Source organism: Ambystoma mexicanum, chromosome 13, assembly GCF_040938575.1.
Source record: "Ambystoma mexicanum isolate Mex_15411 chromosome 13, UKY_AmexF1_1, whole genome shotgun sequence".
Taxonomy (NCBI): domain Eukaryota; kingdom Metazoa; phylum Chordata; class Amphibia; order Caudata; family Ambystomatidae; genus Ambystoma; species Ambystoma mexicanum.
The window spans coordinates 652,524,980-652,549,905 of NC_090938.1; the positions used below are offsets into that span (position 1 = coordinate 652,524,980).

Genomic DNA, 24,926 nt, shown 5'->3' on the forward strand with positions numbered 1-24,926 from the left:
CCAGAAGCTGGGCGGAAAAAAACAATCTGAGGGACCTCGACGCGTGAGGGATTGTGGGTACAACGCACGTCACTATAGGGATAGTGTTTCAGACACGCCTTGTCGACGTCCCCTTTTCGACTACGAAAAACAAAATGCAATACTCCGCAGTGACCACTGGATGTCGGACCTATGCACAGCATGTGATTCTAAGCAGATTAACAAACATCAGAAACATATATATATGGTATGTCCCGATTTCTCATGCAGTAGCCTTCATCTCCGATGTGTGAGCCATGGTTCACAATGTTGAGATATCTAATCGTGCAGTGGGTTGTGTGACAAATCTCATGATGTCGTCCCTGCTCCCCAAGGTGGAGACATGAGGCCAGGGAGTTGAGACTGCTACCCAATAGTCCCCCTGGGGGTGCTACGCAGTGGGTGGATCTCATTGGGAGGGATTCCCACTCTGGGAAACAGGGAGGACATCAGGAGCCAATATGGTGCAACACACATTCACCCACCTTTCTTTCCTCATCTTCTTTGCCTTCCCTTGAGTTCATCTCTGTTATAGCAGTGATATTACTACTAGGCTGAGGAAGAGTAGGGCTGACTCCACTGAGCTGTCCTCTCAAAGTACTAGGATGAAGAAGATGCACAGAGTCCTAATCAAGCACTCAGAAAACCACAGTGAATGGTCTAGTTGTCCAGTCACAAGTAGATTACAGATGGAAGAGGGACTAACAGTGTTGTCCGTTTCTCCTCAGAGGCACTGTAAGCAGAGATCCTTGCCCGCACCAGGGTGAGTGGAGACTACGGCTGCTGACTGGAACGAAACAGGGAGACTTCTGGAGTCCCTACCTGCTTTGCCGAAGTGCAACGTGCCAAGAACGAGCAAGACTGAAGACCCAGGCGCAGAAGAGCGCTGCAGGACGCAGGCGAGCAGGTACATGCTGCACGGCTCCACAGAAGAGTGGCAGAGCCACGGAAACCAGCGTGAGAACAGGAAACAGCTGAGAAGAGCTGCAGGAAGATGAACGACGACCTGAGAAGGAGACGAAGGGCCGGGAGCACTAAGCGAAGGTACGGGGGCTGCCCGGGGACCTCTCAGACACATAAGAAACCATTGTAAAGGGGTCTGGGACCTGCATTTGAGAAGCCAATACGAAGGGGTCTGGGGCCCGCATTTGAGAAGCCAATATGAAGGGATCTGGGACCCACACTTGAGAAGTCAATATGAAGGGGTCTGGGACCCGCATTGCGAAGATAATACAAAGGGGTCTGGAACCCACACTTGAGAAGCCAATACAAAGTGGTCTGGGACCCACAGTTAAGAAGCCTGAATAAAGGGGTCTGGTGCCCACAGATGATAATACAATACAAGTGGGTCTGCGACCCATATATGAGAGGCAGAAGAATGGGTCTGGGACCCATATTTGAGAAAGGAATACTCTGGCAGTAGGGTACACCAGGGCCGCCTAGTAAACAATCAAACGGAAGCACAAGAAGGGGTCGGGGACCCACACATGAGAAAGACAGCCCCTGGCAGGAAAGTATACCAAGGCTGTCTAGTGACCTGCCAAGAGAAGCCTAAGAAGGACCTGGGGAAGAGAGACATTCCCTCAAACACAGTGAACTATTAAAGGAAGCCCGAGAAATGCATGGCGAAGGAAGACATTGCCCCAACCATAGTGAATCGGCAAGAGAAGCCTGAGAAAGGCCTGGGGAAGGGAGACATTCCCTCAAACACAGTGAACAACCAAGGGAATTCTGAAAAAGGCCTGGGGAAGGGAGACATTACCCCCATCACATGGACATGTCATGAAAAGCCTGAGAAAGGCCCGGAAAAGGGTGACATCCCCCCAACCACAGTAGACTGTCAAGAGAAACCCGAGAAAGGCCAGAAGAACAGATAAATTCCCCCTACTTTGCAAACCATACCGTCCAGAAGAAGAGGGTTATTCTTCTGGACCCTTAAGAGACAAACACATTTTAGTTTTGTTAAAAGTGTGAGTGTTAGAAGTAGGATTTTGACACAGGACGGTGGACCTTTTAGTTACAGACATTCTAACATTTGTTTAGTTTCATTTGAGGCAGGGAATCTCCTCTTAGAGTTAGGATTAGATTGGTTATTTCTTTCTGTTGGTACAAAATAAAGTCTTTGCCCAAAAGCATGCCTCTTGTGTATCAGTTCAGTCTCCTGCTTCCACACCCTCACACTTGGCACACGTAAACATTGGATAAAAGAGGTATAAATGGCCAAAAGGAGAACACCAAGTCATCGTAGTGCTATTGGAAAGCTGCAGTAAGTACAATGCATCTAGTACATGGTAGACTGCTCGGCCAGTCCCCTTAAATCTTAGAATCCAGTGGTTGGAACTCAGTGGCAGTCAAAGAAAAAGTAGTGCCAGTGCATGAGGCATTGTGGGTATTGGGTTGAAGTGATAGGTGGATGCTTGACACGCACATGGTCAAGGCCCACAGAGAAATAATTTACAAAAATAAGATACTACTCCCAAACACAACACCCAGGTGACATGATTATGCACAACATGTGTATCTATATAAGATTCACACTGCTAATCGAAGGTGCAGGTAGATCAAGCTGTTTGCCTACAACCAAACAATGGTTTTAAGACAGGAAGCATACATTAATTCCTAGGTTTCAAGGATCCACAGCCCAAACGTCCCCTCTTGACCATATGGTTTCTTTTACATGGTAGTCCTACCAAGACCTCAACAAGCACTACAACAGTATTGGATATTGACTACCTGCCTTGTTACCAACAGCTGTACCGCTACATGTGCCTCACCTGGGGGATGCGAGGATCATGAAGAGATGCTGCATTCGGAGGCCGGTTAAGCGGCCAATAAGATCCTTCACGGAGGATGCCATGGCGGTAACACTCTCCGATGTCTGTCCTTGGAGGATGCTGGGGGCAAGCTGAAACTGACTAACAGACACCACATCGGCCTCTTCTTTCATCTCCATGATCCGCTGCATGAGGAAAATCTCGAGCTATGGGAAGAGATACACATCAATGAACTGGGCATTCGCTCAGGTCACTCTTATGCAGAAGCTTGACAGGCGGGTGGTGCGAGATCAGATACATGGTGAGCAACTGTGAAGAGCAAAATGGCATCCCACGTGCAATGTTTCAATTTCATATACAAAAAATATTTATTTTGGAGTAGGATGGTGAAAAGTGATTTGTGCAGGAGACAGATTCTTTGGTTTGTATGCACATTAGATGGGTATGTTTCTGAAGGAGAAATACAGCGATCACAATGTTAAGTCAGGTATCAACACTTTGTAGAGGACATGCATTTGTGTATTAGCAGAAGATGGTTTTCTAGGCTGAGACTTGGAAGGTTTTTGGACAGCTATAGAATTGAAAAGCTGATGGGCCACCAAGATTTAAAATAAGTCTGAGTTAGGACCAGAAAACAAGGAAGGAAAAAGGCTGAAGAGAATTTACAGCCGGGATAACAGCCAACGCCAGCCCAAAATGGGTGCCTGAATGTGGGCAGGCCCACTCCCCATCCATCCTTACTGGGAGAGATGACGGCCGCCAGGCTGTAGCTGAAGTGGGGCAGCTGCACCAGGAAGCAGTAGATGCCGGCGGCAGGGCCAGGGAGAGCCCCGTCGCATCCAGAGAGACGTCAGCAGCATCCCTGTCAAGGGGTGCCGCAAGCACAACACCATCGAATGGAGGACGCAGTAGTGCTTGACAGAAAACCAAGGGGTGTTGCATGAACCCCAACACCGGCAGGTGCCAGCAGACCATCTTCTGAAGCCTGCACCCACAGGGAGCCACCACTAGCCCACCAGGGGAAATTATATTGTTTAAATCAAGGCCTCCATGGGGGACATAGTGAAAGCCCTAACCCACCTGGGAGGGTTTTGGGAATAGGAGAAGGAGACCTAAGAGGGCAACATGTCTATGGGAGCCAATACAGGTTCGAAATGCAGTTGGGAAAGGGGTGGAGCTTATCAGCCCATTTCAGCCCTCGCATGGCCTTCCCTGTCACACCGCCTTGAGCAAGGTAAGTGATTGGACAGGGTAAGTATCCAACCCTGGGAGGGAGTGTGGTATTTAAGGAGGTGTGTGAGAGTGTGCAAGTATGGGTTAGTTGGATGAGGACAGGAGGTGGTGGAGAACGTCCGAGAAACCAGTGGAGGCAAGAGCGAAAGGAGTGACATTATAAGGAGGGGTTCTGTGGAGTGTTTGTGTAAGAGAGGGGAGAATGGGAGTAGTAGAGGAGGAGTACGAGTAGCAGAGTGGAGTGGTAGTTGAGGTGTGGTGGTAGTAGTAGCAGTAGTTGGGAGTAAAGATAGTAGGTGGTGGGAGTGGTGAGTGAAGGAAATAAGTAGTAGAGTGGTAGTCAGTAGTAGAGCGGTGAGCAGGGCACCATCCCTGGGTGTCCCTGTGGATTCGACCAGGGGCCTGAGAGAGGTGTGAGCAGGGCACAATATCCCTGGGAGATTAGAGAGAGGAGAATAGAGTGGGAGAGTGACTGTGACAGTGAGTGGGAGTGCAGGAGTATGTATTGGCATAGAGTAATAGCGAGCTTGAAACATGAAGAACGGTAAGGAGTGGGGAGGGAAGTAAGATCGAAGGGAAAGGCATAGTTAGAAACTGTAGCGTGACTAATGGAGTGGAAGATTAAAAAGGGATCAGGAACAGGTGCAAAAGTGTATGCATGGGGTGAGTGTGAAACAGGGCGAATGAAGGCACTTCACTCATTATGCCATGAGAATACTAAGCAGGAATAAGTAAGGGAGAGGTAGAAGTTCCCTAGGGAGTCAGATTGCTGGCGACTCGGGTAAAACACCTGCAGTGAGAAAGAGAAAAAGACAGATGGGGGTTACTGATGCTAGTCCTACTAACATCCCAATAGGGGCGTCTGGGCTAGGGAGGTGGAAACCAAGACTGGGGCAGAGCAGAGAAAGAGAGAAAGGTCCAACCCTAGTGCCAGTTCCACAAGAATCCCAATACCCCCGAAGAACTTTGAGATTAATAGCCATTCTGATCACTTGTATTTCAATAACTACCCATGGATTTTCTTTAAGAGTCGGCGTGATTTTGTGTGATGGGACCACATTGTCACAGTGTCCAAGTGATGCAGTGGTGAGCCAGCGGTTTGTGAGCAGGTAAACACAAGCTTCCAGGAAATGATACAAAACGTCTTAGTCAGTTGTAGGTCGCCGATTCTTCCAACTACTAGTCCTTTCAGGAGTTTGTGTGCCCTAGACACAAGAAGAGCCATGCAGCACCAGCAGGTGCAATGAAGGGAACAAACCAACCTGCTGCTTAGCTGGATGGAGCAAAGCCTTTGCTCATGAACTTGAATGGGAAGACTCCCCTAAACATGGGCCCAGCACAGGAACAGCCATCTAGGTTTTGAGCAGGCTGTGACTGGAATAGGTTACTTACCTGTAACTCCTGTTCTCCAGCATTGGCTCTTTCATAGATGCACATGATGTATGAATATTCCCCATCATCAGACTGGGAATCCTCAGTAACTTAGAGCAGTTTAATTTTAAAACTGAAAACTTCAGTTACTTTAGTGCTCTAGTACAGTCGTTTTGGGGCATACTGCCCACAGCCAATAGAAAAAGGCTCCCTTAGCTCCACCCCTGGAGGCCATCTCCAGATTTTGGTAGTGCACACGTAAAGTGGCAATATGAGCCATAGGGGTATGCGGTAGAATTGCTTGTTAATCTATGAAAGATACCAATGATTGAGAACAGGAGTTACAGATAAGTAAAGTATTCCTTCTCCAGTATTGGATCTTTCATAGGTTCACGTGCAGTAGGAATAGATTACAAAGGAGTAGCACATAACCATAACAGCGAAAGCAAGTTCCTCATAAAACACTTGCCACAGGAGACACTAACCGTACGCTAAAAGGCTACATAGTACCGCCTGGTTGAACCTGAACTCTGCCGTAGAATCCCTGTTAACGCAGCAAAACCTTGTATGGGTGTGAACAGATCTCCAGGTTGAAGCAATGCTGATATCCAACAGGGAAACTCCGGAGAGAAATGCGGCCATGGAGGCAACGGCCACTGTAGAATGAGCCCTGGGTTTGCCAGGGAGAGGCCTGGCAGCCTGTTAATGACAGAGGAAAATGCAGGAGGAAATCCACCTTTCAATTAATGACTTGGAGAGTGCAGTACCCATACCAGAGGGACTAAACGTCACAAAGAGCTGAAAGCGCTTGTTCAGGAGATGTAATATTTCAATGCAGACACCAAATCCAGAGAATGCAAAGAGCGTTCTGCAGGAGAAACAGGAGAGCCAAAGAAGACAGGTAGCACTACTGGCTCATTGAGGTGGAACGCTGCAGGTACCTTGGGCACAAAGAAAGGGTTCGTGCGCAACACCACCTTGGACTTGTGGAAACTGAGATAGGGGGTGTAAGGGCAGAGAAATATGATTCTGAAAGTGGTGGCATGCTTTTTGCAAAGACTTTTATTATCAAAATAAAGAAAAGGGAAAACGTATCTTGCCTTGCCTCAATAAAACACTAATGACTCTGTCAGGCTGTCTTGTAAAAATAATATGTCCACTGTCCTCTGTCCAAACTTATTTCCGCCCCTTACAAAAAATGTAACTAAGGAAAAAGTAGTCGTCTTCTTGATCCACAGGGAGGCTCCTCTCGTTCTGGATACAAATGTTAAATGTTCAGTTGAGTAAAAGACATGATGAGCGACTTTTAAATACTGTTCCCAAATCTCAAGGGGGAGTCTCTTTCCCTTGTTCTTCTCAACAGCTCTCAAAACACAGTGTTAAGTCTGGTTCACTATCCTGCCAGTCTTTAATGTAGACCATTTTATGATTTCCTAGAATAGGGGTGGGGGAGGAAAGCCTGCTGCCCCCCAAACTCACACTTGCAGTCTCAAATCTGGTGCACTATACTGCCAGACTGGACTATTGAATTTAGTATTCCAGAAAGTACCTCTTCCTTTGACAATGGGTACTCAATGTTAGTGAGAATTTTCATATTAGTGCTTAATTCCTCCCACCTTAGAGACCCACAGCTCTTTTGCTGGACTTTAGGACTTTTACATTTTAACCCTGAAGTGAGTGAGCCCTTTTTCTCACTCTCTCATGTGCGTTTTGATCTGATTTGGATTATGGGTTTCCTTTATTTTTGGAGACTGACAAACTCCATAGCCATCTACTTTTTGTATGGCGACACATAACACCTTCAGTGCAGCGTCACAGAGAAATCCTTTAGATTTCTTATGAGGTTTAAAATACCTTTTCTGGGGTGAACTACAGTTCCCAAGAATAGTAAAGTGAAATTGACTTTACTTACCTTTTCTCTTTGTAGGTCCAGCACACCCCACCTTAAGTGGAGTGCTGGGGGGTTACTTAGTAGCCCCTTTTCCTACTTACTCATGTAAACATTTCATGTTACCCTCATTACCTTAGATTGCTGGTGGCAGTGGTTTAATTTTCCTACCATTGTGCTTTTCTACCGCAGGCCGTGTCCTCAGCTGCAATATAGCACCTATGGGTGATCATTTTATGGGTGACCATTTTGTCAAAATGGCCCCAGTCTTCTTTTTCCATCATTTTCTGTTTGTGAGGTCTTTCTTGGGTTTTTCTCTGTGCACCAAACCAGGATTGAACCCTTTGTTCGTTTTGCCTTTGGCGGGCTTAAGTACTGAAACCCGCCTCTGGCTCCAGTGTGTCTGGAAGGGCAGGAAGTGAGGGAGGTGCCCGAAACTCCCCTGTCTGTCTCTAGGGAAACCTGAATGCACCCAGTACTGATTGCTGGCTGGCTGCTGTTTGATTGACAGCTAGCCTGTGTATGAATGGGAGAAACCCGCTTAAAAGGCAAGAGTTTTGGGACTAGAGGAGAGCCGACCACTGGTAAGAACCCGGTGAAGAAACTGTGAACAAAGCTTGCTGCATCCTCCTGGACCATTGGATTGCCCGGTGAAGCACTGCTGCTGTGCTGAAACTCTTTTTACTGATCGCAAGAGAAGCTCCGGAAGGTACAACCTCTTCCCTTGGGTTAGTGGGACCAACTAACCCCGAGATGAACTCCACTGCAAGACCTTACCCGACTGGCTGTACTTCTTTGCTGCTGCAGGAACCGAGTGCCAGTGGTCCAGAAATCCGTAGTCGAGCGCAACATCTGTAAACTGGCCAAAAGCTCCAGGAGTCTCCCCAGGACCCTCTAGAAGCAGGACGACCCAAGCTTGAGTCACCTCACCAGAGTGCAGGACTCAAGGAGTGAAGGAAGCCGAACCGGTGTCCAAGATCTACAGTGGTGTTATTTACTGAGCACTGAAACCATGAAGTGCCGCTGATCCGAAAAGAGCCCGTAGCTGCCGCAGACCTTCGAATTGCTGCAGCAGGAGTCCCCAGACGTCCTTCCTCTTGTCCCCAGGCCTGCGGCCCAGGAACACAGGATCTGCATTGCTGCAACCAGACAGGAGCCAGCAGGACCCTCTTCTTCTAACCAAAGGTACTGTTCTAACTTGGGGTACTTACGTCTGTAGCTTGCTCTTCTCAGTTGAGAATTGCAGTAGCTGCTTTTCTAGAGTTGATCTCAGCACTAACTTTCATAGCGTAACAGCTTGTGACCCTACAGTGATTTTTCTTTAACAAACTCTAACTTTGTGCAAGACCTTTACTGTCTAAGAAGTGCCGCAGCTCCATAGACTTTGGCTGTCCTGGCACTCTGCAGACTCTGCTATTCCATTTTATTTTGATTCTTACTGTCCCTCATAGGGGATGCATTGGTTTCAAACTAATATTGCTGGTATAGGTTTTTATCTACACTTCAATGGAAGATTTAAAGTGCTCACGTGCTTTTGAGAACCTGTTTAACCTTTTTCCTTCCTTTAACCTTTCCTTTCTACAAACCTCAGAATTTACAAGTGTACTAGTGATATATAAATGCCATTACTGTCCTAGTTAGTGAAGTCACCTCGGGGTGTAGTAAGTGTGTAAGAAGCATCTCAAAAGAGTATCCACCAACTTTGCATGAATTCTGAACAAGTACTTTGAAGCGTATTTGTCTGCTGCATATATTGCCCTTTTTAAAGAATGCCTTTTTAAAAACTATTGTTAAATAATTATTTTAACTACAAACCTTGAGTATAAGTGTTACTTGGCTACTTGTATTGCTGGATTTCATTGCTACAGCTCACATTTACCCCTCTTAAGATAAGTCTGGCAGCCCAGTCACACCACCAACTTGTGTAGTACAGACCTATACCAATAGGTGGGTTACCTAATACCAAGAGGACAAGGGTTGTGTAGTGTCCCACAGGGTTACTACATCAATTCTTGCCTAACACTCAACCACTTATTTTAATTTCCTGCACTTCTCTTTCTTTGTCACATGAGTCCCAGATCCATCTAGGCTGGCCCTGGGTCTCCCCGACTTGTTCTGCAGTTTCTTTTGCTTTCGTGCAAGTCCCAGACCCCTTTATATCTTTTTCGGGATCTCCCCAACTTGCTTTGGGCTTCAGCCTCTTGACTATATGCTTCTCTGGTCTCATGTGGGTCCCTGAACCATGGACTTTGCTTTTATGGGACTCCCACGGCTTTATATGAGTCTCAGACCCTTGTGTGCTGTTTCTGCACGTTCTCTACCCCTATTTCACGCAATGTCCAACTGAACATATCTGGTGTACTCTCCTGCCAGGTACTGTTCCATCTAGCTTTTACAGTTTGTTCGTTATCCCTTCCTGTATCTTCATATGGGTCCCAGACGCTGGAATGCTGGTCTTGTGGGTTCTCTACCCCTGCTTTAGCCAATGCCCAACTGAACCGACCTGGTGTACTCTCCTGCCAGGTACCGTTCCACATGGGATATTTTATAAGGTTTGCTCCAGCTTTTACAGTTCATTAATTATCCCTTTTCTATCCCGGGATAACAGTGTATATCGGCTTAACTTGTTTCGTGACCTCCCCTTACCAACAGCCTGCTTCTCTTTTTAGCGTTCTGTCCACGGCAGCTCAGCAGTGGTGAGCTCTCTCTCTCGTGTACCCAGCTGCACGTCTTCCGCTCACTTTAGCTTCGCTGGTTGGGTTTCTGCTTTCCCCGTCACCGGACAGGCTTCCCCTCTGTGGAGCCTTTAGAGACAGTCGTTCTTGCTTGGCAGCATCTCGTTCCCTGCTTCTCGGGTCTCTCGCCACGGAACCAGCATTTGGTTCCTCACTCCTCCAGGGCAGGCTTGTCCCAACTTGGCCTGAAAAGGTAATCAGTCCTTACTTTATCGCCATTGCAGTCTGTAATGGACTGTACCGCCTATGTTGATTCCGCAGTGTCCGTTTACCTCCTATTTTGATCTTCTTCGTGTCAGTGACTACAGGCACTCCGCCTGGGTAAGCCTCACTCTTCCTCGTTGCAGTAGTATGTGTATGATCGAAGTCGTCTATCCTACAGAGACACAGAGGTGTTGGGGACCACAGGGATCTGAGTGGGGGGAATGGAAGGAGGGGCCCAAAATGGGAGGGGTGACTACTGCGTTCTATCAAGGCGATCATCAATGGTCACATGGAGGGCTTCACCTCCCATGATTTCCACCTGCTGAGTACCATCCCCAGGGGGACTCCTGTAGTGGTCTCACCTCCCTGGCCAATGGGAAGGGGCCTCCCCCATGGAAGCAGTCACGATAGCAGGGACTTCAGGAGACAGATTGAGTCCATTGACAGCCGGAAGAGCAGTAGAATTTGGCAAGGAGGGATCAAACCAGTCTTTCGAATGAGATGCCACGCAAGATTGCGTGTCCAGTTGGGCGCCCAAATAGTGAGCTTGCTGAGAGGGGGTCAGACAGGATTTGTGAAACTTGACAGAATCCCAGCGACAGTAGGCATTGGCTAGCCTTTGTAGTTTGCTGGTCCCCTTGAAGCATGATTCCGCCCGCACAAGCTAATCATCAATGTACAAGTAGACATACGTGCCTGAGCAATGAAGGTGATCCACCACTGGGGCCAGGAATTTCGTGAAGACCCTGAGGGTCGATCAGAGTCCGAAGGGCAGGGCCTTGAACTGGTAATGTCGACCTGCAAATGTGAAGCACAGGTAGCGGCAGTGTTTGTGATAATTGGGATGTGGAAGTACGCACCCTCTAGATCCAGGCATGCCAGAAAATCCCCTTTCTGCAGATGGGACAAGACCTGTTGAAGGCTAACCATCCTGAATGTTTGGTCCGTGAGGAATTTGTTGAGGACCCAAAATCCATGACTTCTTTTTCACCAGAAAGTACCTGGAGTGCACGCCTTGTCCTCTCTAATTTTCTGGGACTCTTTTGATGGTTCCATTTGAGAGGAGCGATTGAACCTACTGCAACAGAGGAATGGTGGGTTGACGCGTGACAAACTACAGTCTGTGACCATTCTGGATTACGGATAACACCCATCCCTCTGCAGTGATAGATTTCCCAATTTCAACGAGTTGACAACAGCCTTCCTCCCACTGAGGTGGGAAAGCGGGGTATTGGACCCCAGACAGGTCAGGTCTGCTTGAGCTGCTGGCTCCTGGTGTGCAAGGAGACGCGGTGGCACCGGTAGCCTCTGTAAGCTTAGGACGTGCTCTTGTAAGTGTCTGACGCCAAGTATGATGGGGACAAGTACAATGGTGAGTGGTAGGAAGGCTGATCATCTTTTTCTGTCCCGGAGAAACAGGATTTCCCAGAAGGACTGGTGCAGTTGCTGTAACGTGCTTAGCGAACGAGCCGTTCCCATGCCTGTCTTGATGGTCTGCAAGGTCTCGTCCAACTTCTTACCAAAGAGGTCCTCTCAATTAGAAGGCCTGTCCACCACCTTTGCCTGGATATCTGGCTGAAGGTTGGTGGCTTTGAGCAAGCCCTGCTTACACAGGACATCGCCATTCCCGAGCTGCCAGAAACCGGTGTCCGCGATGAGCACTGAGACAGAGATCACATTATCTGAGGCTGCCTAAACTTAGCGAACCATCATCCTTTTTATTGTCTGGTAGGAACTCTAGAATAGGGCCCATTTTTTAACCAGAGTTCCCTGTCGTATCTGGACAGAATCGCCATTGCATTAGCCGGCTTGATGGTTGTGGCGGCTGTTGTGATGACTCGCTTTCTAAAGGCATCCAGGTGTTTGCCTTCCTTGTCCCGGGGAACAGAGCAAGTGGAGGAAGTGTTGAAGGAGCGTTTGAGGGATGCTGCAGATATCACACAGTCAGGGCTAGGTTGTGTCCTCAGTCATTTTGGTGCAGAGTCCGGTATCCTATACTTTTGATCAAACCTCTCTTTTTTGGGAGGTGCAGAGGACAGGTTGGTCATGGCCAACAGACCATCTTCCCATATATCTTCCGCTACGGGTATAGCCACAATAGACTTACAGGGCTGCTCTCGCCGCTGGTAGAGCAGGCTTTTCTTCTTTTGTTCCCAGGAACTAAGCCAAACCTCTTACGCCTAGAGGCCTCTTAATGCGACCTTGACCTCTGGCCAGCAGACAGGAGCAAACCCCAGACGTCGCCAGAGTTGAGCATTCTCAAAGAGTGTCAGAGTGAACAAACTCATATCAAAATTTGTAGAAAACATGGAAAATATCTGACAGATTTCTGAGGACTCCCAACACATAATGTGCAGGTGTGGAGCTAAGGGAGCCTTTTCTATTGGCTGTGGGCGGTATAACCAAAAATGACTGTTCTAGGGCACTAATGTGACTGAGGTTTTCAGTTTTAAAATTCAACTGCTCTATGTTACTGAGGATTCCCAGCCTGACGACGGGGAATAGTCATACAGCATGTGAATCTATGAAAGATCCAATGCTGGAGAAGAATGCTCCTCCCTTGCATACTATGCAGATTCCTCAGAGAAAGCTTTGAGCGCTGCCCACCCTACCCCAAAGGTATGGCAAGGGCACTTTTAAGCAGTACCAAATAGGAGTCTGTGAAGTCCCCCAGGAGCAGATTGTTGTGGATACTTTGCCATAGCACATTTCACAGTATTTGGCCACTCCCCCAGACTCCCTGCTTTCAGTCTGCCAAACAAAGATTGAGTGTGGGAGAAGGAGCCATCAGAACTCTTATGGATAGAGAGGATTAGAAGTGGCGGGGGGCCACCAAAGGGAAAAGAGGAATGATGAGCAAACTGCAAAGGCATGTCATCAGGAAGTGAGGAAGTCTTGGGGCAGTGGTTCAACCCAGTTGAAAGATGCAAGCAATGAGTGATCAATCATCTAAAAGATTATCCCTTTAGAAAGTGTAAATTAGCTCTGAATGAAACCAATACAAGATTCTCTTTTAAAAAAAGGCCAAAGATAACTTGGCTACATTTTGTTCAAAGGAAAGAGATCAGAAGAGGGCTTTAGTCAAACTGTGTGCAGCTCTGGATCTATATATAAGAAATCAGATGTAGAATGGTGATCTAGAGTATACACCAACAATCCCATGCAGATTTTACACGTGGCTGCATACGTGCATCGACAGAGCTGTGTGTTAGCACCAGAACTAGAGCTGCAGGACAGGTGAAGTGCGTGGGAAAAGCCTTGTGTGTCCAAATTCGGGAATAGCAGGGGCATCTGCAAATCAAGGTAGAGGTGTATTGGCAGAAGAGTGCATGTGTTCCAGTACTGGCCTAAGAAGTGGTGCTACTGGTTGGAAATTAGATTAATTGGTAAAGCTGTGGAGACTCCAGTATTGAAAAAGCAACGGTAACCTTGCACGTAAATCCATTTCTACAGTTTTCCTGGAAGTGGATCTCTTTGCCCATCAGTCAGGGTACCTTCCACCACGCCGCTTGATGTATACATACCTCCAAGAGTTCATCTACAAACTGGCTGCGTGTCTCTGGGTTCTGCAGGATTGTCAGAGCATCAGGACCTCGAGCCACGCCATCTGAGGCTACAAAAAGGATGAACAGGGAAAATGTAGATGGGGAAATCAAATAGCAGGCCAGAGAGAAAAAGGAAAAGTGAAAGGAAGGGCAGGGTGAGAACATAAAGAATGTGAATGTGTAGCTATCAAACACCAGAGACAATACCAGACTCCTCCAACATCGTCTATACATCACTCCCTATTCAGAACAGCACACTACTCTGTGGCTGCAATTACGTGCACAGCACATCACGTGCACTGCATGCACCACTTCAGTCACCACTGTATTGTTCACCTATACCATTAATATCATTTGGAGTCCACATCTGGGCATCCAAACGTTTCAGGCATTTCATATCAACAGGTTATTAACGGGCATATTATTTATGAACTTTTTAGCTACTTAAAGGGGACTGGGAATGTTTGGGGACCTCAGATGTTTGATAAATATGTCTGCATACAGATGGCTCCAAATGCACTGTATGAATAAGAAATAAGTAAATAGTACTAACGTAAGTGCCCAAGCTCCTTTGTCATTCTCTTTAAGTTTCTTTCTGCTGCTTAAGTATCGGATACATGGTATTCTGTAATAACACACTTCAAATCTGTAGCTACAGATGGTGGCTAGGTCCGTTTTCGTTCGTAGAGAGAACATTTATTTGGATTTTATGGGCATGAGCACTGCCTTCGATAAGGTCAATCGAGTAAAGCTGTGGGCCGTGCTCAGGTCCTTAAATTGCCCAGAGGAACTGATCCAGATGCTTAGATTGGTGCATAACGGGAATCAGACCTGTGTAAGATTTGGTGACCAAGGTCAGTGCACGTCCTTCTTCGATGTCAATCTGGTGGTTTGCCAGGGCTGTGTGCTGGCCTGGTTCTTTTTACCCTTAAACAGCCTTTACCAAGTTCTGGTTAATACTGGGGCAGATTTTCTAAAAGGTGGGCAATCAGGCCCTCTCTGCTAACATACGGGGATGATACTGTCCTCATTGATAACACACGGAATGCCCTTCAGAAACTGATAGTGGAATATACCAGGATTATGAATGCCCTAAATTTAAAGATCAACACATCCAAGTCAGCAGTAATGGCTAGTGGGAAAGGGAGGAAGTCTATTAAGATGGGTCCCATGGTAAGTGATGGCTCACTGATGTCCTGTATCTATGATATGATAGGTTATTTATAACGTGCTTAATTCCCAGAGGTTTCCAAGCGCGGACTCGGGGGTCAAACCTGTGGTGCTACGTTACGGCTTGCTTCCAAGGCGGGCACGTTACCCATTGAGCTATCCTCCATATGACTTTGATTATCTTGGCATCCCCAGTACCCCATCAGTTACGGGCCAGGCCTACATTAGGATGCAAGTCATTAAGATGGGCCAATCGCTGGGAGGTCTGTCTCGATTCATGGCTATGTGCCAAGGACAAACCCCGAATATGATCTTGGAAGTCTATTACGCTAGGACAAAGGCAACTAGCAATTATGGTGCCTTCCTTTGGGGCTGTGTGAATGTATCTGAGCTACAAACGAAGGAAAATACATTCCTTAAGGGGATTCTGGGCCTACCACTAGTCCGCTCCCTCATACACCGTGTATACAGAGGTGGGCCTGAGTCCGAATGAGGACTGGACGTTGGCCCCGGTGCTAGTTTTGGCTCAGGCTGTGGGTCAATGACAGAGCGTCCCTGACTCGCCATACATTGTGAAACATCATGGAGGAGGAAGGCTATTGCAACATTCCCTGGCTAAAATACATTAAATCTAGGCTTTGCCAAACGAATGTTCTTACCCATCTTCCCCCAGAAAATCTTTTGAGTGTTCATGAGAGGAATTTCTATAATAAACATTTTGTGACATTCTTTAAAGCCCAGAAAGGGACACAGAGACTGCAGGTCAGGGCAAATAGACTAATAGCTCTAATAAGCAGGGCTGAAGGTATGTCCGTCTATCTAATGTTTTTTTTTAATTTAACTGCTTTTAATGTTTTACGATGAATTTTGGCTGCAGACAGGTTAGACACACCTTCGTCTAGTATAGAATTGTTAGTAAAATCTTTACATCAATTAAGCATATGAATGCATTATTGAACAAATAAAACAAAAACTTTGTTTTTGGGCTGTTTGCTCAAGCAGAAAAACTCGCCTGGTTCAAGGCCATTCCCTGGCAATACCCACCAATTAAGTGACAAGGCCCTTTCCCAGCCTTCGTAACGCATGTAAAAAGTTTGCAAATATAGTGTTGAAGCTGCACATTGAATCTTGGCTCGGGTACGACCAGGGTATGTTTGTAAATCTTTATCGTCACTCTCTCCCAGGTCCCACCTCAGTGCGCCATGCAGCCTACGAGGGAGGAGAAACTGAATGTGGAACTGGTGATTCTGTAGGTGGAATGGGAGAGAGTAGGTAGTAGCACTACAGAATAAGGTTGGGGGTAAATGTTAGTATTTCTGAGTATGTTTGTTACACAGGGTAGCACACCCACAGATAAGAGGGTCAAGAGCATGGGTGCACTTAACAACAGTAACAATCAGGGTGAATCACCCCATAACAACTACATACAATGTCCTTGAAAGAGATACAAAGAAGACCACAGTCAAAAGACAAACTTGTTTTAGCCCATCGGAGTTCACCAACAGAGCATATGTATGCAACTACAGCTCAGGGACATTGTAAAGGGGTCTTCTATGCTGTCCTTTCACAGAGAAGCCTTTCACTGGCTTCAGGAATGGCTCTGTCTGCACAAAGTCACAGATTGGTAGAACATGCTCAGTGCATTGCAATCAGCAGGGAACCCTCACTGTGACCCTGCGTTCCCAATATTAAGGCCTTGGTGCACTGATATGCATCCTGCATGCTGCGGCTTTAAGAACCCTACTTTTGTTCTAACTCTACAACAGGTTACATTATTGTGTAGCAATCATAAGGGGCTGGATTGTATATTGGAAGTGGACCAGTAGCTGGTGATTCGCTAGGGAGGAGGTGATCAAGTAAGACCTTTTTTTCTAAAGGGGTAATTTGGTGCTACAATATTAGCCACCATAACTCATGCATTCATAAAAATTAGAACATCAGATTAGCTAAGATGGTGCAGGGACACAGGTTATTTGTGGAAGATATCCAGCTCTGTAGTGTGTAGAATATCTAGAGTCTTCGGTGAAGACTCTGACATCCACTTCCCGGGCTTGACAGGAGCTGAAACCCATTGTTACTCAGACCTTGCATTCGGCCTGCTTGAGTTAGCAGAATATATTCCATTACAATGGTGTAAAGTGCTTTTTAAGTAATTAACACAACATAACTAGGCAACAAATAGATGCATCTGTGCTGGTGTATTGGTGGGAATAAGAGATTTTAGCTGAAAAGGAATAATGTACTTCATCTTGTCCCCCACCCACCTTCAGCATAAAACTGAGCTCCAGCCCACTGTGCAGAATGTAAAACCCCAGCCCCCACCACCCAACCATACTGTGCATGCATTCTTTGAGACGATAAGGACATGATACAATAAAGAGGCTCAACAGAGCACATAAAGCAATGTCTGTGTGGGTAGCATGTACAGCATTAATGTACAATGGGTGCATTAAGCATGTTATTGCCAGCGACTGCACCCCTTCTTTGCACTGCCTCATGAAAAGTGGGGATCTGTACCTCTGCCAGGTGCCACTCACCTGGTGTTTCGGACTCCAGCACAGTCATCAGCTCCTCAGCGCTAACCTCTGTGATGTTCCAGTCTATGTCATCGCCACCAGCAGCCTGTAAAGAGACACACTGGCACCATGAGAGAATGAACACACCCGGGGCAGACTCTGGGGAAGCAATCCTTTCTGAAGACTGGTGTGCCTTGCTGGAGCTCCCAAACCAGCCAGTAACTTGCAGAGCCATGTGCACAGCTAGAGACAGAGGCCAGCAAATCACCTCAGAGAACGAGCGCACATATTTAGCTGACGCAAATAGGAAGTCAGGAGTTTACCCATGAAACCAATACCTTTGAAAGGACTGTAGGGATGGGGAATGAGCCTTGACATGTCTGGCGACAGTGGGATATGTCGAAGATTATGCCCCAACTGTAGCTTCCTTTCAGAGGTATCTTCTTGCGAGCAGAGACACTGCATTCAAGGTTATTAGAACCAGTGAGATGTACAGAGGACTGTGCAATTAACCAGTGGTCTGGGACAGGAGCTAGGCGGTGGTGGGGGGCACTGTACTACATGAGAGAGCTTTTGTTGGTCTCAATTCAGCACCTTTCACAAGCACAGAAGGATCAGAGGGGTGTCCAGTACAGATCAATCACTGGTCCAGAAACTCATAGTGGGATCAGAAGGTAGACCAAAAGAACACAATGGAAGGCCACAGCCAATCAGCCATGTCCTGCATGTCTCTCACAAACAGATTATACCTGGGCCTGTTACTGATTTGTATTTTCTTGTTTCGGTCTTTTATATCGAGATCATCTACGTGTACCAACCCTTCCCTGATCTCCCACCCTGTGCTGCAGCCACCTCCATGTGTTAAAAAGCACCATGAGTATAACCCCTGAGTGTGTACCTAAGGGAATAAGTAGTTTTTGGGATACCTGCTTTTTTCATGAAAAGCGTATTGGTTAAGGAGATTCCAAGTTTGCTCAGAGGTGCAGCTGGGCACGAGGGGGACTGGAGGGAGCAGAGACATAAGTGGAAGTATTAGTCCCCAGTCCTGACAGAAAGGGGAAATGCACTTTAGCAAGTACAGAATGTATGCATTTTAATGTACCTTGTGCTTTGACAAACGGTGCTTTGTTTAGTTAAGGCACACTTTGCCTTTGGGCACAAAGGCTTTTTGATGGGCTATCTGCCATATAAAACGAACTTTTATTAATTAGATTTGTAAAGTGGTACATGTTGCCTTCCATCTGCTTCGAAGTGCTTTTACACCTTGTGGATCTCATCAAAGTGGAAATCAGGCCCCAGGTTGACAAGTCACACTGATCCGCTGACTGGTTAATTCGTCTTAGCAGGGTCTTGGTGAATTAATGTACTCTTTTCGTACCTACCACGTGTGGGTAGTACCACAATCCCCCACCCTTGTGTGGGGAGGCACCCATGCACCCATCTCTGTTGAAGCCATAGCTACCTATGTGGAATTAGGGGAGCCACATTTATCCATATGATTAGCAGCGTCCACACACTCACCGCTGGATCAGGTTCCAAGCAGATACCCCAGTCCACACCACTATTTTCTCCTTCATCATTGATAGTGATACCGTAATCAATTCCTTTTGGAGGAGACACCGGCTCTGTGCCAAAATCACCCCAGTCGATCTGTGGAAGGAACGAGCAGAGACGTAAGTGGTCCATGAAGTCTCACACAGCTGGGTGAAGAGGCTTTAAATGGTTTTCATATATGGCTGTTGCGATTTGTTCTGTGTTCCTCTACGTTTTCTTAACATATTGGATAACAGTGATATTGCCAGGTCATGCCAGCATTGATAGTGCCACGACAGCAAGCGGAGAGGTGCAAATGCTCAACATGCTTCAGATTTTGACCCAGGCTTCTGGCCTTTCAAAATCACTGGCTTGTGGGAAACCGATCCAAGTAGCATTTGCCCTCAAAACCACCCTCAATCCCCCAAACAACAGTCAGATGATAGGTTTACCGCTTCCTCTCCAGCCTGCTCTGGGACCACAGCTTCATTGGAGTGTTGGATGGCAATAGGTGGCATTCCGGTTCTCCATTCATACACTGTGGTGTCTCCGTGTTCCTGGACATGTCTCAGCATTGGAACCACTTCCTCTGAGGGGCTGGGGGAAAAGGAGGACAGGTGTGCCAGGAGTTTAAGAGAGAAAATACAGTGCAAAGACATGATTGGGACTCTTGCGCAGCCCTCAAATTCAGATGCATTACAACACAAACACACAGGAGAAAAGGCAGTAGTTGCCCTGAACAACAGTAACAATCGGGGTGAATCGCCCCATAAGATGAACACACAATCAGCGACTGCACAAACCCCATACAACCAGAAACTCACCCATGCAAGAACACGCACACACAAAAACACACACGACCCAAGACACTGTGCTATTTAATATTTTTTGTATTGCACAACCTAATCCTGTGAACCTTGGCAAAGGTAAACAAAGACCAAACCAGTAGCTAGTAAGTCACTCTGGGAAAACACGAAAAAATGCGGCAAGAGTACAAAGGACAACAGTGTGGTTGCGAAAATAACTGCATACAATGTCCTTGAAAGAGATACAAACAAGACCACAGACAAAAGCTGCAGGAACGTCAAATGGAAGATCAAAGGAAATGCAGTGGGAAAGACAGACCATGCACACTTTCCCTCATCACAGCAACGTTTGGGAACATAGCAGGGCCCAGAAAGGGCGGCGACAGGGCAAGCAGTTGGCAAAGCGTGTGAGAACACCAAACACAGAAAGCCAGATGGCCTGAGGCGAAAAACCATGGAGCAAGACAGTTTGAAAACATGCACCATCGACCAGGTTGTTGCCAGATCAAAGAATAGAGATGATTGAACAAACACAATTGCGCTACATGTTGGAGCAGCGTGCGAGTTCATATGTTCTAACAGCAAGAAAATCCCTGACCCTTGTGGGGGATGGCGCAGTGTCAAACAGGAGGCAACCAGACGTTACTCCTACTGATAAAGTGAGGAGAGAACAGGGATAGCATAAGATAAAGAGCAGCAAAAGCAGCAGCAACAACAAGCAGATTAGCAGAGTAGATACCAAGCACAGAAGGAGCCCGCCAGAGCTGAATAACAGTAGCCCTGGCATGAAACCAATCACTGTGAAAGTTCCAAGAGAGAGAGCAACTTTGCAGAGCCCCAGCCCAGCTGAACCTGGTATGAATTAAGGACAGCCATCTCAAGAATCTCTCCTTCGACCAGTCCCAGACATATCAGAAGGGAAAATAGAGACAGTGGCTATCTGGAGGGAGCACAGCTGTAATCGCAATTCCAAGTAATTGCTTATTCTCATCGAGAGGGTGGGCACTATATTGCAACAAGGGGGCATGCTAGCCAACTCCAATGCTCCCCTCGAGCACCCGATAGTTCTAAAGAGGAACCCCAGCACAGAGGGACACTGTAGAGGCAGAGTGCAAACTCCTGCGGGAGGGTCAAACTACAGACATTACCTCTAGACTCATGACCACTAAACAAGTATGTTAGAACACAAGAATTCAGAATGATTACTCTACACATTGTCCTATTTCAGAAAACAGAATTAACAGATAAATACTTTGACAGCCACACGTATGCCTTTGAAGCACAAGATGTGTCAGTGATTTAGAAAATTAAAAGTTCTGCCCTCTGTCATAAAATCTATGGTAGGTAAGAAATGGTGTAGTAACACTGTGTGAGATTACACAGCACTTATCTGCTTGGTATTAGGTAACCCACCTTTTGGTATAGGTCTGTACTACACAAGTTGGTAGTGCGATTGTGCAGCGAGGCCTTTCTCAAAAGGGGTAAATGTGAGCTGTAGAGCTGTAGCAATGACATTCGTAAAAACAGGTGACCAAGTAACACTTACACTCAAAGTTTCAGTTATAAATAATTATTTATTTAGATCACATCAATTTTTAAGTAAGCATTCGTTAAAAAAGCAATTTATGTAACAAGGTAAATATACTTAAAAATACTTTTCAGGATCTTACTCCCTTGGACAGTTCTCTCATAAAAAGAGGAACACCCTAACCCAACCGACTGAACGGACAGACACACGCGGAGAGCACCCATGCATCGCAAGGTAAGAGGAAAACCTCAGTACTGTCCTAGCACAAGACACGACAGGCAGACAATTGTCATTTAAAATCTACACCCAGACCAACTCCTACCACGAGGACCCAAAATGCCCCAACGGAGAAATGGACGCCAACAAAGAGAGCAGGAACATGGAACAACTAATACGGACACAAAAACTCAATTGCCTCCAGTAGAAGCAGCCTTGAATACAGAAAATACCCCGCCAAGTACTACAATCAACAGAACAAACATCGCAAGAGAAAAATTCTTATACCTTACACCGTACCTCGCAACAACCACAGAGCCTCGATACCTCAACCGCACTGACATCTCAAGACAAGCAAAAAGAATCCCTGCAAACAACCGAAAAAAAGACGAGAGTATCCAAGAAGAGATTGGGATGATACGAACCCCCTTACTCCATATATCACAAGAACAGAAGGGCACTATCGACATCCACATCAAACACACGTGACGATAAAGCACTAGAATTCAACAATCCAACTATCAATCTAACAGACAGATTCAATGAAGAAGCAGCCATCCACAAATCAAATCAAGGAACAACAAAAACAAAACCCCACCAAAAAGATCTATTGCAATCTAATCAACGCAAGGTCAATGTCCAAACATGCCACCGAAATCTACAACCTCTTATGTGACGGATTATCAACATCCTATTGGTAACTGAAACATGGCTAGATGACAATTACAAGATCACTCTCAACAATTGCCAGCCTGATAACTTCAAGTGCGTCCAAGCAAACAGGAAAACCAAAAGAGGTAGTGGACTGGCAATCATCCACAAGGAACACCTGGCAATTAAACTGGAAGACCCATTAAACATCGATAAATATGAATCTCTAATCCTCCGCCTAACAGCAAACTCCAGAACGAACCTGAAATTCATACTGATATACAGACCGCTAACTTACGATTCAACCTGCGTAGAAGCCTTCGCAGTAGCAATCACCAACCTAGCCTTCAACCACAATCACCTGTGATCCTCGGAGACTTCAACATCTGGTTTGATGAAGAAATCACAACCACACAAAAATCTGTAGCCAGTCAAACAGGCAACAATGAATCTACATCAACTAGTCAAAAGAGCAACCTACATGGCAGGACATACACTAAAGGCAATCTTCGCCAACAAAAAAACTCATTACCACGGCGCCACCAATTCAAATCCTCTGGAGTGACACCTCATCATTCCCTTCATAATCACACTGGCCACTCCAATAACCAAGCAACAGGACAAGTGATCGATCATCATGAAAAGAAATTGGAGAAGCATCAAAAACTTCAACCTAACAGAACTACTGGAACTTAGCAAACCACAAGCAACAACTCTGGACGAAGCTGACCTGGGCAAGAAAATAGATCTACTCCACAACTGAATCGCAACAACAATTGACGAGATCACCAAAGTACAACCTTTTACCCCTTCATGCAAAAGAGCAAAAGCAAAATGGTTCACCTCACTACTCAGCGCCATAAAAGAAAAAAAAGAAAACTGGAACTAGAATGGAGGATGAAAAACGACTGTGAAAAAAAGATTTCAACAACATACCTGCTCATACAAAAAGGAAATACAAAAAGCAAAAAGGAAATATTATGACAACCAAATCTTCAAGCACCAAACACCCAAAAAGAACTCTTTAAAATCATAAATGAAATAAACAATCCACTCGGCTGCAACAACACGCCAATACCATCAAAGAAACTATGCTATGATCTAGCAGACCATTTCAAAAACTAAATCATTACCATCCAACAGACCATACAAAACAGACCATGCAAGCAGAATATGGAACCCACCCTCCCCTACGAGGAACGCCTGAACAAACTCCAAAGCTCTTCCCATATTATCAGTGGAGAGATTAATCAAACTGGTAAATCAAAGCAACAAAACAGGGTCCTCCGCGGATCGCTGCCTCCCGGACATATACAAATCAATCCTCTCACAAGGAACACCCATGGAATACCACAGGAACGTCTTCAACGTCTCAATCTCAACAGGAAAAGTGCCACAATCCTTCAAATCAGCAAACATCAGGTCCCTCCTCAAAGATACAGCAGGAAACGTAGAGGAATTCTCCAATTACAGAGCCATCTCCTACATCCCGTACCCAGCTAAACTGCTCAAAAACATACATAAACAGAACAACCCAAGAATTCATAGAAGAGCACTGCCTGCTAGACCAGGCACAAGTAGGCTTTAGACCAATGAGAGGAACGGAATCAGCATTTCTCTTAATATGGGATGACCTAAAGGCAAACGCAGATTCAGACAAAAGTACCGCTTTGATACTTATAGACTTCTCTGCATCATTCGACGCAGTTAACCACGACATCCTCATCACGAGATTGGAAGAAATCAGAATCACTAACCACGCCTTACTATGGATTAAATCCTTCCTAACAAAAAGATCAGAGACCATATGGATCAAACCTTTCAAATCCAACCCAAGAGAATCATCATGCGGAGTACCACAAGGATCATCCTTCTCCCCGTTATTATTTAACATCTACCTGTCTCAACTAATCAAGATCATCAAAAGATCCGGCCTCACCTGTTACAACTACACTGATTATACACAAATAGCCTACAAAATACAAGACATTCAAGAGGTCAACACAACATTAGAGAACTGCCTTTGTGAAATATACAACTTGATGAACTCGAACTACCTCAAACTCAACCCAGGCAAAACAGAAATAATGATCATCACAACAAAAACGGAGGAGACAACCACTACATCCCCTGGCCAATGGATTGTAAAAAACCTTGGAGTCCTGATGGACAACAAACTTACTCTAGAGCCACAAGTAAACGCTCTAATCAAGAAATGCTTCTTTCTCCTGCAAGCAGTAAAAAGGATCCTACCATTCCTGTCATTCGCCAACAAAACACTCACCGTCATTGCTCTTGTCATGTCCAGCGTAGACTACGCCAATAGCCTATATCTGGGCATGCCTGAACGACTTCTAAAAAAACTATAACACAAACAAAATGCGGCAGCCAGACTGCTCCTCAAACTACCCCAAAGAGAACACAGCACACCAGCGCTGAAAACACTGCACTGGTTACCAATAAAACAGCGAATCAAGTTCAAATCAATGTGCATAAGCGCACAGAACAATCCATGACCAAGGCGTGGTGTTCCTAAGAGACACATTAACCCTACATCACCCAACAAGGACGCTCAAATCGAGCAGCGACCTCCCGTTTGGAACCAAAACCCTACAACAAAAGAAAATTCGGAGGTTCTTCTTTCTCTCTCCTCGCCCCAAAAACCTGGAACGAGCTACCAAAGAACATACGTAACACAAGAAATCATCACCTCCTATTCAGGAAACTCCTCAAATCCT

At 46.1% G+C, this 24,926-nt stretch overlaps 1 protein-coding gene across 3 annotated transcripts in view; it reads right to left on the reverse strand.

The window, feature by feature from the left end:
* CDK5RAP3 (CDK5 regulatory subunit associated protein 3) overlaps positions 1-24,926 on the reverse strand; it is a 189,169-nt gene that overhangs the window by 56,787 nt on the left and 107,456 nt on the right. For all 3 annotated transcript variants that reach the window (XM_069634634.1, XM_069634636.1, XM_069634635.1), the window contains exons 8-12: positions 19,440-19,584; positions 18,976-19,104; positions 17,476-17,560; positions 13,748-13,836; positions 2,793-2,998 (exon numbers count right to left, since the gene is read on the reverse strand). In XM_069634634.1, the coding sequence (XP_069490735.1) occupies positions 2,793-2,998; positions 13,748-13,836; positions 17,476-17,560; positions 18,976-19,104; positions 19,440-19,584 (654 nt within the window). The remainder of the gene's footprint in view (positions 1-2,792; positions 2,999-13,747; positions 13,837-17,475; positions 17,561-18,975; positions 19,105-19,439; positions 19,585-24,926) is intronic.